General features: G+C 36.7%; 1 protein-coding gene across 4 annotated transcripts in view; it reads right to left on the bottom strand.

Annotated features, from left to right (window-relative positions):
- The window catches only part of ZDHHC15 (zDHHC palmitoyltransferase 15), a 149,429-nt gene extending 132,910 nt beyond the window's left edge, over positions 1 to 16,519 (bottom strand). For 2 of the 4 annotated variants that reach the window (XR_016391325.1, XM_089904347.1), the window contains exons 1-2: positions 15,902 to 16,514; positions 5,728 to 5,754 (exon numbers count right to left, since the gene is read on the bottom strand). Coding sequence is in view for 3 of the 4 variants with exons in the window: in XM_089904347.1 (XP_089760473.1) it covers positions 5,728 to 5,754; positions 15,902 to 16,037 (163 nt within the window). In the remaining variant the exon portion in view is untranslated. Of the gene's footprint in view, positions 1 to 5,727; positions 5,755 to 15,901 lie in introns of all 4 variants that reach the window. The other 2 variants (XM_022580871.3, XM_089904346.1) reach the window with 2 other exon arrangements.
- Between the last annotated feature and the right edge of the window lie 460 nt (positions 16,520 to 16,979).

The following is a 16,979-nucleotide window of genomic DNA, read 5'->3' as shown; positions in this document are numbered from 1 at the left end:
AGGCAAAGGAAACAAAAGCAAAAATAAACAAATGGGACCTAATTTAAATTATAAGCTTTGCACAGCAAATGAAACCATCAACAAAATGAAAAGACAGCCTACTGAATGGGAGAAAATATTTGCAAATGATAAGGGGTTAATATCCAAAATACATAAACAGCTCATACAACTCAATATCAAAAAAACAAACAAAAAATAGGCAGAAGACCTGAATATTCATTTTCCTAAAGAAGACATACAGATGGCCAACAGGCACATGAAAAGATGTTCAACATTGTTACTCATCAGAGAAATTCAAATCAAAAACATAATGTCACCTCACAACTGTCAGAATAGCTATCATCAAAACGAACACAAATAACAAATGTTGGTGAAGATGTGGAGAAAAGGGAACCCTCATACACTGTTGGTGGGAATGTAAATTGGTGCATCCACTGTGGAAAACAGTATGGAGGTTTCTCAGAAAACTAAAAATAGAACTACCATATGATTCGGCAATTCCACTCCTGGGTATATATCCAAAGAAAACAGAAACACTAATTCAAAAAGATACAGGCACCCCAATATTCATAGCAGCATTATTTACAATAGTCAAGATATGGAAGCAACCTAAGTATCCATCAACAGACGAACAGATATAGATGTGGTATATATATATACACACACACACACACACACACACACAATGGACTACTACTCAGCCATAAAAAAGAATGAAATTTTGCCATTTGCAACAACATGGATGGACCTGGAGGGTATTATGCTTAGTGAAATAAGTCAGACAGAGAAAAACAGATACTCTATGTTATCACTTATATGTGGAATCTAAAAAATAAAACAAACTAGTGAATATAGCAAAAAAGAAACAGACTCACAGGTATAGAGAACAATCTAGTGGTTACCAGTGGGGAGAGGGAAGGGGGAAGGGGCAAGATAGGGGTAGAGGATAAAGCGGCACAAACTACTATGTATAAAATAAATAAGCAACAAGGATATATTGTATAGCTAGCACAGAGAATAACTGAACTATAAACTGAGCATAATCTATAAAAATTTTGAATCACTCTGTTGTACACCTGGCACTAATATAATATTGTAAATCAACTATACTGTAATTTAAAAAAAAGGAAAATAAGAACAACAACAACAAAATAAATTGAAGATTCCCTATACAGTATGGAGGTGAATATAAAAGATCATATTGTGGCCCAAACTTTTTCCTCCCAATGCCCTCTCACCCTGATGGTGTCTAATATACCACCAATAAATTAAGGTTAGTATAATAAAAAAACTGACACAAAGCTGAGTTTTCAAGTGGAAACCTGAATAAGTTCTTTTATTAGTTTGCTAGGGCTGCCATGAAAAGTACTACAGACTAAGTGGCTTAAACAACAGAAATTTTCTTTCTCACAATTTTGGAGGTTGGAAGTCCAAGATCAAGGTGTCGACAAGGTTGTTTCTTCTGAGGCCTCTCCTCTTGGCTTGTAGATGGTGATCTTCTCCCTGTCTCTTCACATGGTCTTCTCTCTTTGTGTGTCTTTTTCCTAATCTCCTCTTCTTATAAGGACACCAGTCATATCGATTAGGGTCCACCCTAGTGACCTCATTTTCATTTAATTACCTCTTTAAAGACCCTACCTCCAAATATGGTCACATCCTAAGTCACTGGAGGTTAGGATTTCAACATATGAATTTTGAGGGGACACAATTCAGCCCATAACAGTTCTATTATTTAGGAATTGCACCTATTTCTAAAATGGTAAATAATTACAATCATTTTTAACTTTAAATGGGAAACTAGAGAATTTAGTATGCAAACCATTCAAAATACAAATGAATTCTCAGATAATGAGTTAAATGTTTGCTTAAAATGATTGATGGCCCTTTTTGAAGACGAACAACTGTGGTCAATACATTACTCTTGATTATATGTGGATTGCCTGACAGATTGTGCCTAATCTCATTTCTAAATTCATCCCTTAGCCTTACCAATCCTTGGACTCTACCAAATTCTTAACCTCTAGTTTATCCCATAGCCTCACTTTAGGAGTAGAGGAGGGAAGACCTTCTACTCAAGATCTTCAAAATACAGACAGTAAGATGCTGAACGAGATCATCCATGCAAAACACTCTTATGAAAGCAAATATTGTGTTTTCTTGTACGGTCTATGGAAGAACAGATGGACTCATGTCTTAAAGAATTTCTGAGTCCTGTATAATCAAGGATGACATAATATATAATATTCTGGACTGTGGTTCAGATGATCTGAGCTTTAGTCCTTTCTGTGCACTAGAATCAGCATGACTAGGTCAAAATATTTTACTTCTTTGGGTCTCAGTTGTTCTACTTACAAAATATGAGTGCAAGGATTTTGACAATATATTTACAAGGGTAGTAGTCGGAATTATAGTCCTGAAATATGTTATCCTTCTTAGAAGAAAGATATTTTAGGTCCTTTCCAATGTTAATAACAATAGTATCTATTACTACTTATTTTTTACTTATCATATGCCATGCACTATGCCAAGAGACTTACATACATCATTTCATTTAGTGCTTTGAACCATGAAAGGTAGGTATTGTTATTCCAATTTTACAGAGGAAGAAAGTGAAACTTAGCTTAAGTTCCCCAAGGTCATATATATAGTAAGTGGCAAAGTCAATATTTGATCCCTGGTACATCTAACACCAAAGTCTGCTAATTTGCTACTTAACAGTGCATTAGAGATTGAAATCTCTTATCAGGAACTGTATTAGTTTCCTAGGGCTGTCATAAAAAATTATCACAAACTGGGTGGCTTAAAACAACATAAATTTATTCTCTTACAGTTTTGGAGGCAAGAAGTCTGAAATTAAAGTATAGGCAAGGCCATGTTCTCTCTGAAGGCTCCAGGGGAGGATGCTTCCTTGTCTCTTCCTAGCTTCTGGCCATTTCTGGCAATCCTTGGTGTTCCTTTGTGGCAACAAAACTCTTATCTCTGCTTCTGTCTTCACATGGCTGTCTTCTCTCTGTGTGTATCTGTGTATCCAAATTTCCCTCTTCTTATAAGGACACCAGCCATAAGGCCCACCCTAATCCAATGTGACCTCATCTTAACTTGATTGCATCTGCAAAGATCCTATTTTTAAATAAATTCACATTCACAGGTTTTGGGTGGACATGAATTTTGGAGGGACACTCTTCAACCCAGTAGAGGAACCATTAAGCAGACAAGAAATGGAAAAACTTTTGCAGTATGTCTGACTATGGTTTTCCTAAGCTGTGAATAATGAATAAAAGGTTACGTGAATTGAGGCTTTCATTTCTTTGTCCCTTATATTTTCTTTGCTATGCCAAATGATGTTCCTACTGGCAGTCATGTTGTACTGTATTCTAAGTTAGTAGTGTAGTATAATTTGAAAGAAGTCACAGATTCACATGGTTAGAACTGTGGTTATTCACATGGTTAGATACTCATTAGGCCTGTTGGTCTGCTTCTAGGCAAGGCTCACTGATTCATGCCAGATAGTTGGGTGCCTGATACTTTCTGAATAGTTTTCATGGCATCTCCTAGTAACCTGCCCTAGTGTTCAGAAGCTCTTTTCAAGTCTAACTTTCAAACTTCTGGCTACAATTGAATCTAATTTTAGTTTATGGATTCTACTGTCTTGAGAATCCTGACATAAAATGTTACAATGAGATTGTTAATACTTAACATTTACAAAGCAATTTAATGCTGCATATTTTACTCCTATATACTTTTACTCCTGCTAGCTTACAGTAAATCTCTAAGATGTTATTAAACTAGCCTTATTTTACAGAAATTGAAGTTCAGAGAAGTTGAGTTACTTACCAAAGGTCATAGAGCTAGTAAATGATAGAGCTGGAACTCCAACCCACATCTTCTGTCCCTAAATCCTGTGCTTTGTCCTATTATACCCCACTTCAGAATAAAGAAGCAAAGTCTAATCTTATTTTTTTAGTGTTATGATAAATTTAAGAGCTATCAGGAGAGAAGTGCTTTGGAATTACAGAATTCTAGAGTCAGAGGGACCTTAAAATTGTACATTGTGGTAACAGTTTCCTAAAGAGATCAAATTCTGGTAACTGGATTGATGCTATTAGAAAGGCTTTGAACTGAGTTTGGCTTACAAATGACACTCTACACTGGTGTGGTTGAGTTCATTGACAACACACAAGAAATGAAAATATACTACTTTGGACACTAGAAAAATGATCATTTGAGCATCAATTTTCTGAGTAAGGAGGTCAACTAAGCAAATGAAATGAGGGAGTTGTAGACTAAAAAGTAAAAAGAACAAGTATAGGTTTGCTTAACAGCATGGACTTTGAAGTCAGGTAGTTCTGGGTTTGCATCCTACCATTTACTAGCTAGATGACCTGGGATTAAGTTACTTAACCTCTCTAAACTTCAGTTTCCTGCAAAATAAAATGGATATAAGAATGTCTACATCATTGTGTTGACGTAAATATTGAAAGATTATACACACACACACACACACACACACAATACTTAGCAGGGTACTCTGCACAATAAGTTGTAGTTTCCAATAATAATAACAATATTATTGTCATTATTTCTATTATGGTGGAGCATCATCTAAGCCCCCACCCAACTTATCTTGAAAGGTTATTGTGGAAAATGACATTTATTTGTAAATATTTATATATGTATACAGAAAATGATCTCTGACTTTAAGAACCATCCATAACAATAAGAGGCAACTCAAGACTTGCTCTAAGGCTGTAACAAAAGTAGCAAACATTTATTAAGTCATCAGTATGTGCTTTATTCACCACTGTTCTAAGGGCTTTACATGCATACCTCATTAAATTTTCATAATAACTCTATGAAATAGGTATTATTATTATTTCTATTCTACATATGAATAAAGTGAGCACAAGGAGGTCAAATAATTTACTATGAGGTAGTGGAGCCAGGATTTGAATTTAGACAGTTCTCATACTTTTAACTACAGTGCTCTACTATCTTCCCACCACTCTGCTCTATTGCCTCTACAGCCAACACCTCTGTTAAATGAGTAATAGCAAACTTCAGCTTTAAAACAGCATAATATGAAAGTTATGTAGTTAATGAATTACAACAATTCCCATGAAGTGAGAATTAAAAGTGGCTATATGAATACTTATGGTTATACCTGATAAAATAATGTGAAACTAAAGGTTTGTTAAGACACATGTTTAGCTTACACATTTTTTAATGAAGAATGCCTCAGTCTGTTTAGAATGGTAGTATAAATTGCAGATCAAGCCAAGATGGGGGTGAGAAGTGAAGAGTAGTATAGTAAATATAATGGAACTGTGATGGTGAAGGACTTAGCCTTTAAAAGCCCCACTGTGGGACCCTTACTCCATGCCTTGAAGAGGGAATGAACTGGGCAGAAAGGCAAGGTACCTAGGACAATAGTGATGAACCAAGAGAAAGCCTAGGGTTAGTATGGCAAACAAACAGAGTGGCTACCTGTGCCCTTTTCTATCATAAATCCTGGTAACTTCAAATTCCTGTCCTACAGCCAGAGGAGCTACTTAAAATATGTTCTGCTCTATCTCTGGGTAAGCTTCCTAAAAACCATTATCCTAAACTTTCCACTAACCTCAGTGTATTCCTGGGAAAGTTGCTCAATTTATAGGCTTTAATGTAATTCACTTTTAGACAGAAAGAGGGATACAGTCCTGACCAAAACAATTTATAATACCTGCTTACCTTTTTCTGCTGGGCTCAAAACAGTCACTGTGAAAAGAGAAAGAAAGGTCAAGATTAGTGATACTTAGAAACATTATTTTTCTAATGCATTTTTCCATAGCATCATTTTTAGTAATTTATTCAATGATACTTTAGGAAACCACCAGCCTGCTAACATAACAGAAGGCAAGGATGATTAAATTCTATCTTTTGCTACCTTCCTTCATTTTAAACCTTGAGTAAGAATTTCTACTCATTCAACAAATACAAGGATAATCTGACTTTTAAAAAGCCAACAAATGGGAAACACTCAAGCTATATAACATGGCAATAAGAACTTAAAAGATGATAAATTAGGAGATGACTATTCATTTTCCCAAAGTATTCACTGTAGAACATCTTTAAAAACCAAGTTTCTCTTGTATATTTAGAGGCAATATAGTGTAGAGGTTGCATGCCAGCTCTGATGTCAGATTTTCTGGGTTAGAAGCCCAGTTGCACTATTTTGTGACCCTGGGTAAGTTCCTTAACTTCCATAACATTGCCTACCTCACAAGGTTACTTGAGAATTAGATGAGTTAATGTATGTAAATGCTGTCTAGCATAGTATCTAGCACAAGGCAAGTACTTAATGAATATTAATTATTATATTTGAATGAAGATTTCATAAAATATTAGAACTGGAAGGGACTTTAGCGATTATCTGGTTTATCTGTCTCATTTACAGATGGGAAAAATGGACTAGAGTAGGATCATATGATTTGCCCAAGGTCACAGAACAAGTTAGTGGTGGAGTTGGGACTATATTCCAGTCTCCAGGACTTCTTCCATGTATTATGTCTACCTTCTCCAATCATTCCTTGTTGGCTTACTGTGATATATATGTAACTTCTGTTCAGAACGTCATTTGTACAAAATGGGGCCTACCTGTCTTTACTCACCACCAACATCTGTGTGCATCTGTACTAGGTGCTAAGGTAAAGTTAAATTATAAGGCATAGATCTCAATCTTGAGAAGCTATTAAATTAAAGTGGTTTTCATACACATTGTTAAGCTTTTAAGGATCAGAAAAGGGGAAAAATCCAAACAGAGAATGAGACTATACTCTAGGGGTTATTTCCTCAGGTTCTTCATTAGTCATAACTTCTCCTCTTTATTTGCAGGTCTATTTTTGTTGAGTCTTTAAAAAATGCTCCTTGTAAGGATCTTTTGAATGGACTTTGTTAAAACTGTTCCATTTTGTCTGTGCTAAAAATCCTACCAGATGATGTCCTCTTTTTCTAATACACTGGCCTGGAGATTGATACCAATTTCTTTGTTTTTTCTTTTCAGTTAGAGAATCCTGGTTAAGAATGATTGACAGAAGTACATCCTCTACTTTGACAAATGGAAGGGGAAACAAGAAGTCTTGATGGGTCAACCTGGGACTTCATGATTTTGCACATACATGTTGTGTGACTACATCAGTCCCACTAGGCCCTGAATTGGGTTAATAACATCTCTTTAAAATGGGACTAGAGAGAGCACAGTTGCTTGGAGAACAATATTAATAAAGAGTAGCTGACAAATTGCTGTTTGGTATATCTCCTTCTACCTCTATCAATGAACAATTACTGCGAAACAAAAAGTGGAGATCCTAACTCTCATTTGATTGGCTACTTGCTACAGCATTTGTGGGTGAGGGAAGGAGAACATCCGGTGCTTTGCAGATATTGGAATGAGACAATGTATATACAGAAAAATAAGTGGGGACCTGTGAAGTCTCTAGGTGGGGGATAGCTGTTTTTAAGTAATTTTAGGACCATCATGTGCAAGTGGGATTGGTTTATATGATCCAAGAACAGAAGGCAGAAATAGAATCAATGAGTAAAAGCTGCAGGTCAACACATTTCAGTTCAATAAAAGAGAAGAAGATGATGATGATAACGATGAGCAGCCAGACTGGCAGCATTGGGAAGGAGTAAGTTTCCCATTATAAACACTTGGGAATGTCCTGTAGGACATTTAGACATTAGTTAGGTATTGGACTTGACTTTTAAAGTCTTTTCACTCCTAAAATCTGTACGGAGTCAATAAGTCTAAGGGAAAAATATTTTCTTGTAAAATTCCCTGTTAGAAGTTACATACTTCTGAGAAAAAAAAAAAGGTGGTCTTTATTCTAAAACATTGTGGCACTTATCTTGGTAGTTCTGCCTTTCCTTTATTTTTCTAATATTGCCTTTTGCGTTATTAAAGGAAAAGACTAAGATACTTCAGTCATATTTAAAATGAAAATGACTAAACTTTTCCAAAATGAATCCTTTATCATGAATCTCTTGGGGAAATGTACACTTAGTCATACTATGGGTAATTTGTCATGCATGATTATAGAGTGATGTGGTGATATGTGTAATTACACACCTGCTCTGTTCCTTCAAATTTTAGCTCACTACCCGGCAAGTTAAGTGACTGGGGTTATCATCAAATAGCTTTTTTTACTCTCTCCTCTTTTCTTTTACCTGTTTACTGATTATTTGCAACCAAGTATGGAGAAAAGGTATGGAAGGGTAGAAAATATGCAAGGGCTTTTCATAAAAGACAACTAGTTTCAAACAAAAGCATATATCATGACTTCCTTTAAATAGACACATTTTAGAATTCACAGAAAGGTATTGGTAGAATAAACCTAATTTGGGACTATATGCGGATGGTCAACAATGTTAGTCCAAGGACATGGAAGAAATTCTACAACGGTGCTGTCCAAGAGAAATATAATACAAACCATGTAATTTAAATGTTCTAGTAGGAACATTTTTTAAAATTAAAAATAATAATAAAAAAGTGGAGTTAACTTTAATAATATATTTTATTTAATCCAATATATCAAAAATATCATTTCAACATGTTATCTACACAGATTATTAACTATATATTTTGCATACTTCTTTTTGCATTAAATTTTTGAAATCTGGTGCATATTTTAAGTTTTCCAGCGTGTCTCAATTCAGGTGCCATATTTCACGTGTTTAATAGCCACATATGGCTAATGGCTACCAAATTAGTGAAGCTCAAAAGGACTTGTGGAAGGAGAGTGGGAAGGCTGAAAATATGAATCTAGTGAGATGAGTGCTTAGTTACAGCATGAAGTTCTCTTTTAATTGATGACTCATTTGGGAAGGGAGTTTATTGCAGTGATGTTTAGCAATCATCACTGATGAATATGGTATGTATTCATATTCTGGCTCTGTCACTTACTTGTTCTGTAATTAATTATTTAATCTCTTTGTGCCTCAGTTTTTTTAATCTGTAAACTGAGGATAAATTAATTTATGTTATAAGGTTGTTATAGGAACTAAATTATAAAATACATGTAAAGTACTTGGGTGCCTGATACATAATAGGTAGTTCATTATTATTAGCTATTTATTATTTTTCTGAAAAAGGTAAACTGTTCAGTGAGGTTAGGTTTTACAATAGTTTGGGACAAAACAAGTCTTATTTTTAAAATTATTTATGATATTGATCCCAAAGTTAAATAGGATGGTTTTAAAATAATGTATTCAATGTCAAAATGAATATATTTGATACTCACTTTTTCCAATAGATGTTTCTTGTACTTTAGGTTAGGAGAGAGAATAGAATTTGAAATGCAGAACCTAGATACATTTCTCATTATGTTCTGCTTGTTGAAAGCAAACTAATCATGCCAGTCTTCATTTACTCCTCTGAAAAAGTTACTCATACTAGCCATTCATTTACTTTTTCAGCATCCATTCCCAAATCTAGATGATTTTAATACCCACCTAGGGAACTGATAAAAATATAGATTCTAGGGCCCCCTTCATATAACACATCTCTGGGTGGAGGTGTAGGAATGTGTATTACAAAAAACTCAGCAGGTGATTATGATTATCAGCCAGGTTTAAGAATCATTGGAATTATTTTAGATGTTTCATATGATACTTAACTACTCAGGTGTGATGCTTTTGACTGTTTCATATATGGATGAGTTATAAAACTATTTTAGATATAAGAATACCATGATTCATATAGGCTTAAATGGATAGCTTTTACTTATATAGAAATTTGGTTTCTAGAAACTGTTCCTTCTGGTTTTTTGCCTTATCAGTTTTCATTTCTTCTGACTCTCTTTGAAGAAATTCTAGCTTCTCAGTAGAATTATTTCCTGGACCTTTTAATTTTAATCTCAAAATGGATACTGTTAATCACCAAAAATGGCAGAGTAGGAAATTCCAGGCTTTTGTCCTTCCCTAAAAGCCATGCATGAAGTGGCAGAAACTGTCAGAATCAACTTTTGCAGAACTCTGGAAACTGAAAGTTGGGATCTTGAAAAGAAAACAAAATTTACAAATCTTTAACTAGACTGGACAAGAAAAAAGAAGGGAAGACTCAAATTACTAATATCATAAATGAAAGTGGAGATATTAATAGAGAACATTCATAAATGGAAAGGATTATAATAGAATAGTAGGAACAATTTTATGCTAACAAACTGGATAACCTAGATGAAATGGATAAATTCCTAGAAACACAGAAACTACCAAAACTGACAAAAGAAGAAAGAAAATTTGAGCATATTTTTAACAAGTAAAAGATTGAATCAGTAATCAAAACCTCCCAACAAAGAAAAAAGCCAAGACCAGATGGCTTCACTGGCAAACTGTACCAAATATTTAAAGAATTAACACCAATCCTTTTCAAACTCTTACAAAAAATTGAAGAGAATTCATAAACTTTGTCCATCCACATTTATATGTTTTCATGCAGTTCTTTGGATAAGTGGGGTTAATGTGATTTACTGGTGATAATAATCAAGACTAATACATGAATCTTAAAAATGATTAAAAACCAATAGCAGAACATTTGTGTAGGCTTAAGGAAAAGCTTCATTATTATTTAGAAAAACTAATATGATCAAATTTGATTTCATTCTAAATCCATTCACATTATCATAAGATATTATATTTGTCAATGAAAGAAAAAGAAAAGCTACTGGATTTAAGTAAAGAATCATCTTACCCTTAAATAACAACTTAAATAGATCAAATTACATAAATTCTGGCTAGTGGTGAGGGGGAAGTTTCTGCCAGCTGAGGAATAAAAGACATTATTCTGCTATTTGCTACAACATATGTGTTCCAATGCTAACTATTAAAATCTTGATTACGATTTATGTACAGCCATTTCAAATATAAAACCCGATATTAAAAAGTAAGTTTGTGAAAGCAAGCTCAAGTTTCTCATTAAAGATTATTTTCAAAAAGTTAAAAAAAATATTGAACTCATTCTATGAGGCCAGCATTGTCCTGACACCCATGCCAGATAAAGACATCACAAGGAAAGAAAACTACATACATATTTTATGAATATAGATGCAAAACTACTCAAGTAATTACTAGCAAACCAAATTCAACAGCATATTAGAGGATTACACATCATGATCAAGTGACATGCACCCCAGAAATGTAAGGGGTGATTCAACACATGAAAATCAATAATGTAATACAGTACATTAACAGAATGAAGGAAAAAAATCCACACATTCATCTCAATTGATGCTAGAAAAGCATTTGACAATATTCCACACACTTTCATGAAAAAAAATGCTCAAGAAACTAGAAATAGAAGAAAAGTTCCTCAACTTGATAAGGGGCATTTACAGAAAACCCACACCTAACAGTATACTCAATGGTGAAAGGTTGAAATCTTCTCCCTCAGCTAAGAAATAAGGTCACGATGTTGATTTTCATCAATTCTATTCAACATTGTACTGACAGTTCTAGCCAGTGCAACTAGGCAAGAAAAAGAAAAAAGCATCCAAATTGGAAAAAGGAAATTAAATTATTTTTATTTGCGTATGATATGATTCTATGTATAAATAATTCTAAAGAATCCACCAAAAAAACCCTCTTAGAACCAGTGAACAAATTCAAGCAAAGTTGCAGAACACAAGATCAACACTCCATATCAGTTTTATTTCTAAATACACTAGCAGTGAACAATCAGAAAAGGAAATTAAGAAATCTATTCCATTTATAATAGCATCAAAAAAGAAATACTCGGGAATAAATTTAATCAAGGAGGCTCAGGACTTATACACTTAAAATTCCAAAACAGTGCTGAAAGTGACTGAAGACCTAAATAAATGAAGAGACATCCCATGTGCATGGATTGGAAAACTTGATTTTAAGATGGCATTCTCTTCAAAACAATACATAATTCAGTACAACCCTTATCAAAATTCCAATGAACATTTTGCAGAAGTGGAAAAGCTGATCCTAAAACTCATATGGAATTGCAAGAGACCCTAGCCAAAACAGTCTTATAAAAGAAAAAGTTGGAGGACTCACACATCTTGACTTCAAAATTTAAAACAAAGGTATGGTAATCAAAACAAGTGTGGTACTGGCAGAAGAACAGACAAACGAATCAATGGTACAGAATTAAGAGTACAGAAATAAATCCAGAGCTCTACGGTCAATTGGTTTTTGACAATCATGTCAAGGCTATTCAATGGGGTAAGAATAGTCTCTTCTATAAATGATGCTAGCACAACTGCATAGCCATATGCAAAGAATGAACCTGCACTCCTCCCTCACACCATATACAAAAATGAACTCAAAATGGATCAAAGACTTAAATGTAAGAGATAAAACTATAAAACTCTTAGAAGAAAACACAGGGGTAAATCTTTATGACCTTGCATTTGGCAATGGGTTCTTAGATATGATACCAAAAGCATAGGCCACAAGTAAAAAATATAGATAACTTGAACTTTATCAAAATTAAAAACTTTGTGTATCAAATGATGCTATCAAGGAAGTGAAAAGACAATTCACGGAATGGGAGAAAGTATCCGTGAATTATTTATCTGATAAGGGTTGAGTATCCAAAATACATAAGGAAATCTTATAATTCAACAACAAAAAGATAAATAACCCAATTAAAAACGTGCAAAGGACTTGAATAGACATTTCTTTAAAGAAGATATACAAATGGCCAACAAACACATGAAAAGATGCTCAGTATCACTAGTCAACAGGGCAATGCAAATCAAAATCACAGTGAGATACCACATCATATCCACTATGATGGCTATAATTAAAAAAAGGAAAATAACAAGTTTCGGTGAGAATGTGGAGAAATTGGAACCCTCCAACATTACTGATAGAAATGTAGATTGTGCAGCCATTGTAGAAAATAGTTTGGAGGTTCCTCAAAAAGTTAAACATAGAATTAACATACAGCCCAGCTTTACCACCCCTCTCCCTGGTATTTACACAAAAGAGTTGAAAACAAGTATTTAAACAAATACTTGTACATCAATGTTTATAGCAGCACTATTCAGAATAGACAAAAAGTGGAAACAACCCAAATGTCCATCAACCATCAAGGGATGAATGGATAAGGTGGATAAAGTGTGGTATACAATGGGATATTATTCAGCCATAAAAAGAAATGAAGTACTGTTACATACTACAATGTGAATAAACCTCAAAAACAGTACACCAATTGAAAGAAGCCAGGCACAAAAGGAGATATACTGTATGACACCACTTATGTGAAACATCCAGAATCCATAGAGACAGAACACAGATTAGTGGTTGGTAGAGACTAGGGGAAGGAGCGAATGGGGAGTGACTGTCTAATGCCTATGAGGTTTTCTTCTGGGGTGATGAAAGTGTTTTGGAACTAGATATTAGTGATGACTGTATAACATTGTGAATGTACTGTCACTAAATTGAATGCTTTAAAATGGTTAATTTTATGTTATGTGAATTGTACCTTAAAAAATGGATCCTGTTACTTTTCTCCCTGTTTAAAGTCTAAGCTTATTTTCTTGAGTCAAGCAGAATCTTATATCCTCATTAATAATAGTAATAACAAGTTATTATTTAATGAGCTCTTACAATGTGCTGTCAACTGTGATGCATGCTTTTCATGCACCATATTATTTAAATCTCATAACAATGCTATAATGGCATATAGTAGGTGATAAGGAAGTATTTGTGGTATGAATGAACAACCATATAAGCAAAGTGCATGTGAGGCAACTGAAGTTGAGAGAGATTAGGTAAGTTGCATCAGGTATCCTAATTAGTAAGTGGCAGAATCCAAACTCTAAGATTTATAAGACAAAAATACCATTTTTGACTTCAGCTCTAACCTGATATTAGGGAGAAAGACATCAGGTTCTGTTTTTAGAAAGAAGTGAGGTCCTTAATATTACTTTTTGAGTCATACTGAAACTCAAATCTGTTGTTTTGGTTGTGTTGCTTTGGTTATCAGGTAGCTTTGATATCCGATTCTATATTATTTACTAAATATGTGAGTTTAGGAAAATTTGATCTAACCTTTCTGAAACCAAGGCCACTCATTTGTTAAAGATTGTCAAGTGAAGATGACAGGATGGACTGGTGGAACCAGAATTGGAAATCAAGGCTACCTTACCCTCCTGGTTTTTAAATAATGGAATCTGATGTAAAATGTTAAGAAAACACTGCAGGCCAGTGTCCTGTGAGGGGATGTCCAACAGGACAAATAGGAGTCTTAATGTGAGGGGATTGGAAATATACTGGGACCTCACACTGAATGAATAGGGAACATTGTAGAACACAGTTTTAAGGGTATTAGAAGTGGGATTCTAGCACTGAAGTCACAATAACTATTAGTGGAATCTCCTTTGAGAAGAGACAGGGATTCTTCAATGTGAGAGGCAAGGGGAGATCTCACTATGAGAAAAGCAGAGGCTCTTGAGGAGACAGGATATACCATGAAGACTACACTGTGAATTGATGTATAGTGATTGGAACACTATAAAGCCATTAGTGATAAAGATAGGGGGCTGGGGGTAATCCAAGTGGGATAGGGTCTTGAGATTTGTGTCCGGAAATACTGTGGAATTCTGAGTTTGAAAGCAGAAGATACACTGTGGGAACCATTTTATAGATATGGAGGGGATGAAATGCTCCCTGGTGTTACAGGACAGGATACAAAGAGGAGACCCTGGATTTATAAAAGGGTGGTCTAGGAGAGGGAACAAGAAGTGAGGCTCCCATTGGAAGGGGCAGGAAATACCAGAAACCCCTGTAGGAAAGGATGGTGTTTCCCTAGTTCGAGAAGACAAGGGACAAGTGCAATCCTAGAGGAAAATAAGTGAAGATAATAATAAGAACCCAGAGGAAGAGGATGGCAAAATGTGTGGCTAACAGTGGAAGCGTATTGCAGGAGGTAGAGAGTGGTTTCAAAAAAGATAGCAAGGGGAGATCATCATTAGAAAAGTAATGGCCCTTGGAAGGGGTGTGGGGGATACTGTGGGAACTCTTGTGGGAGGGTAATGAGGATACTCTAGTGTGGACAAAGCAGGACCACAGTGTGATAAAAGCAGGGTGACTAGTATGAGGTTCACAAAATAATGTGGGGCCCCAAATGGGAAGGAGTGAAAACACCTCAAAGCAGCCAGGCAGGAGACTACAGGGAGCTCCAGTGTGACAAAATCAGGGCCTCTTGCATGAGGAGACAGGACAGGATGTATTGTAGGACTCGTATTCTGCTGGAGAAGATGAGAAAATGTTGAAGCCACAGGGAAAGAGGAATGGAGGGCTTATTACTTTGTGAAAAGGGGAGACCACAGTGGGGTAGAACAAGGTGTACTGTGGGGTCCCAAGTGGCAGAAAAATGTGAATCACTTCAGCTGGCTTGAGAGGATCACGGGAAAAGGAGGAATCCTAGTGTTAGATAAAGGCGAGCCATTAAGAGTACAGGAAATATTTGGGGATTCCTAGTAGGAAGGAATGGGAAAATGTGGGGCTTCTAGTTGGGTGAATTGGTGGGATTCATAGCGTAAGTGGACCGTTTAAGTATACAGGGTATGTTGTTTCCTCAACTCTGTAGGATGGGAGCCCCCAGAACCAGAGCACAAGGCACAAGTGGTTGTCCTGTATGACAAAAGGGGGCCCCAGTGGAAAAAGCCAGTAAATTCTTGTGGGTAGGGCCAGGAAATAATGTAAGAAATCTTGGGTCGGAAGCGATGGTGACATGGCGGGACCCTCGTGGCAGGCCGCAAGAAATACTGTGGGAAGCCAGAGGCTGGAGACCAGGAGCTCTCCAGGGAGCTAAAGGAAAACCGCAGTGTGAGGGCTAAGAACATAGGGGGAGCATATTTTCCCCATCTTAGGTGCTAGCTCCACTTACCCAAGCAGAGTTCAAAGACGTAGGCATAGTAGGACCAGAGCACGACGAGGACGATAACAAGCACAGGCACCCAGGAAAGTACACGGCGGCAGCACCGTAGCCCCCCGGACAGAGCCATCTTCCAGCCCCGCCGCATCTTCGGCTCGAAGATCGACCGAGCAGGCCTGCTGGCGCTGGGTCGGAACTGCTGGGGCAGCAGTTGAGAGGCGGGAAGGCGCGCTGTGCGGCGCTCCACTGCCTAGCCTGGCGGGAACAGTCTCCCCTAGTCGATACCACCTGTGGGGCTGCAGGGCAGAGTGCGCCCTGCCTGGCACAATAGGCATGAGTCACGGCGAGGAGGAACTGGCGGTGTTGGTGCGGAAAGTGATCCGTCAGGCAGTCGAGGCTGGACACGCTCAGAGGGAGTGCAGTCCCTCCTCTTTCCTCCTCTCCCACGCCCTTGCCACAGCACTGGATGCAGGGCTAGACCTCTGCAAAACTGTAAAGCAGAAGAAATTTGGGTCCGCCCATCTGTTCTTAACCGCACTGCGTCCAGCCTCATCGCGTCTCTGATCTCTGTCTCTGTTTCTCTCTTTGTCCCCTCCCTCCCAACTCCACACACACACACACACACACACACACACACACACACACAGGAGCACACAGACACGCAATGTGAAAGATGCGAACCGTAGCATCTAATGACTTAAAGGTCATCCAACCCCATCCTCTGACGCCTGCTTGAACAATATGCTTAACATGTAGTGCCGCAGTCGCTGGTTGGTTAAGTCCATTGGCAGGGCGCTCCCTCCTTCCTTCTCTTCTTCCCTTTCCCCTGAGTCAGCTTAGTTCATTTTAAGAATAAATAAACATATTGGTACAAAAAAAGCAAATGGGGGAGATACTAATTCTGTGAGGGGGTCAGGGAAAGCTACAAGGTAGTGATATTTAAGCTGAGCTTTAATAATAAATGAGTTTGCTGGGCAGATGGAGGTGGAAGGAACTTTCAGACAGAGGAAACAGCATTTGCAAAGGCATAGAGTAATGAAAATCTAAAAGTGTTCAAGGAACAGTTGGCATGGCTTGAGGAGAGGGTCGG

This window comes from Delphinapterus leucas, chromosome X (assembly GCF_059928025.1).
Source record: "Delphinapterus leucas isolate spDelLeu-1000000601 "Yukka" chromosome X, BTC_Dleu_Yukka2, whole genome shotgun sequence".
Taxonomy (NCBI): Eukaryota; Metazoa; Chordata; class Mammalia; order Artiodactyla; family Monodontidae; genus Delphinapterus; species Delphinapterus leucas.
Note: the sequence above shows the minus strand (reverse complement) of the source record. Positions and strands in the feature narration are given on the sequence as shown.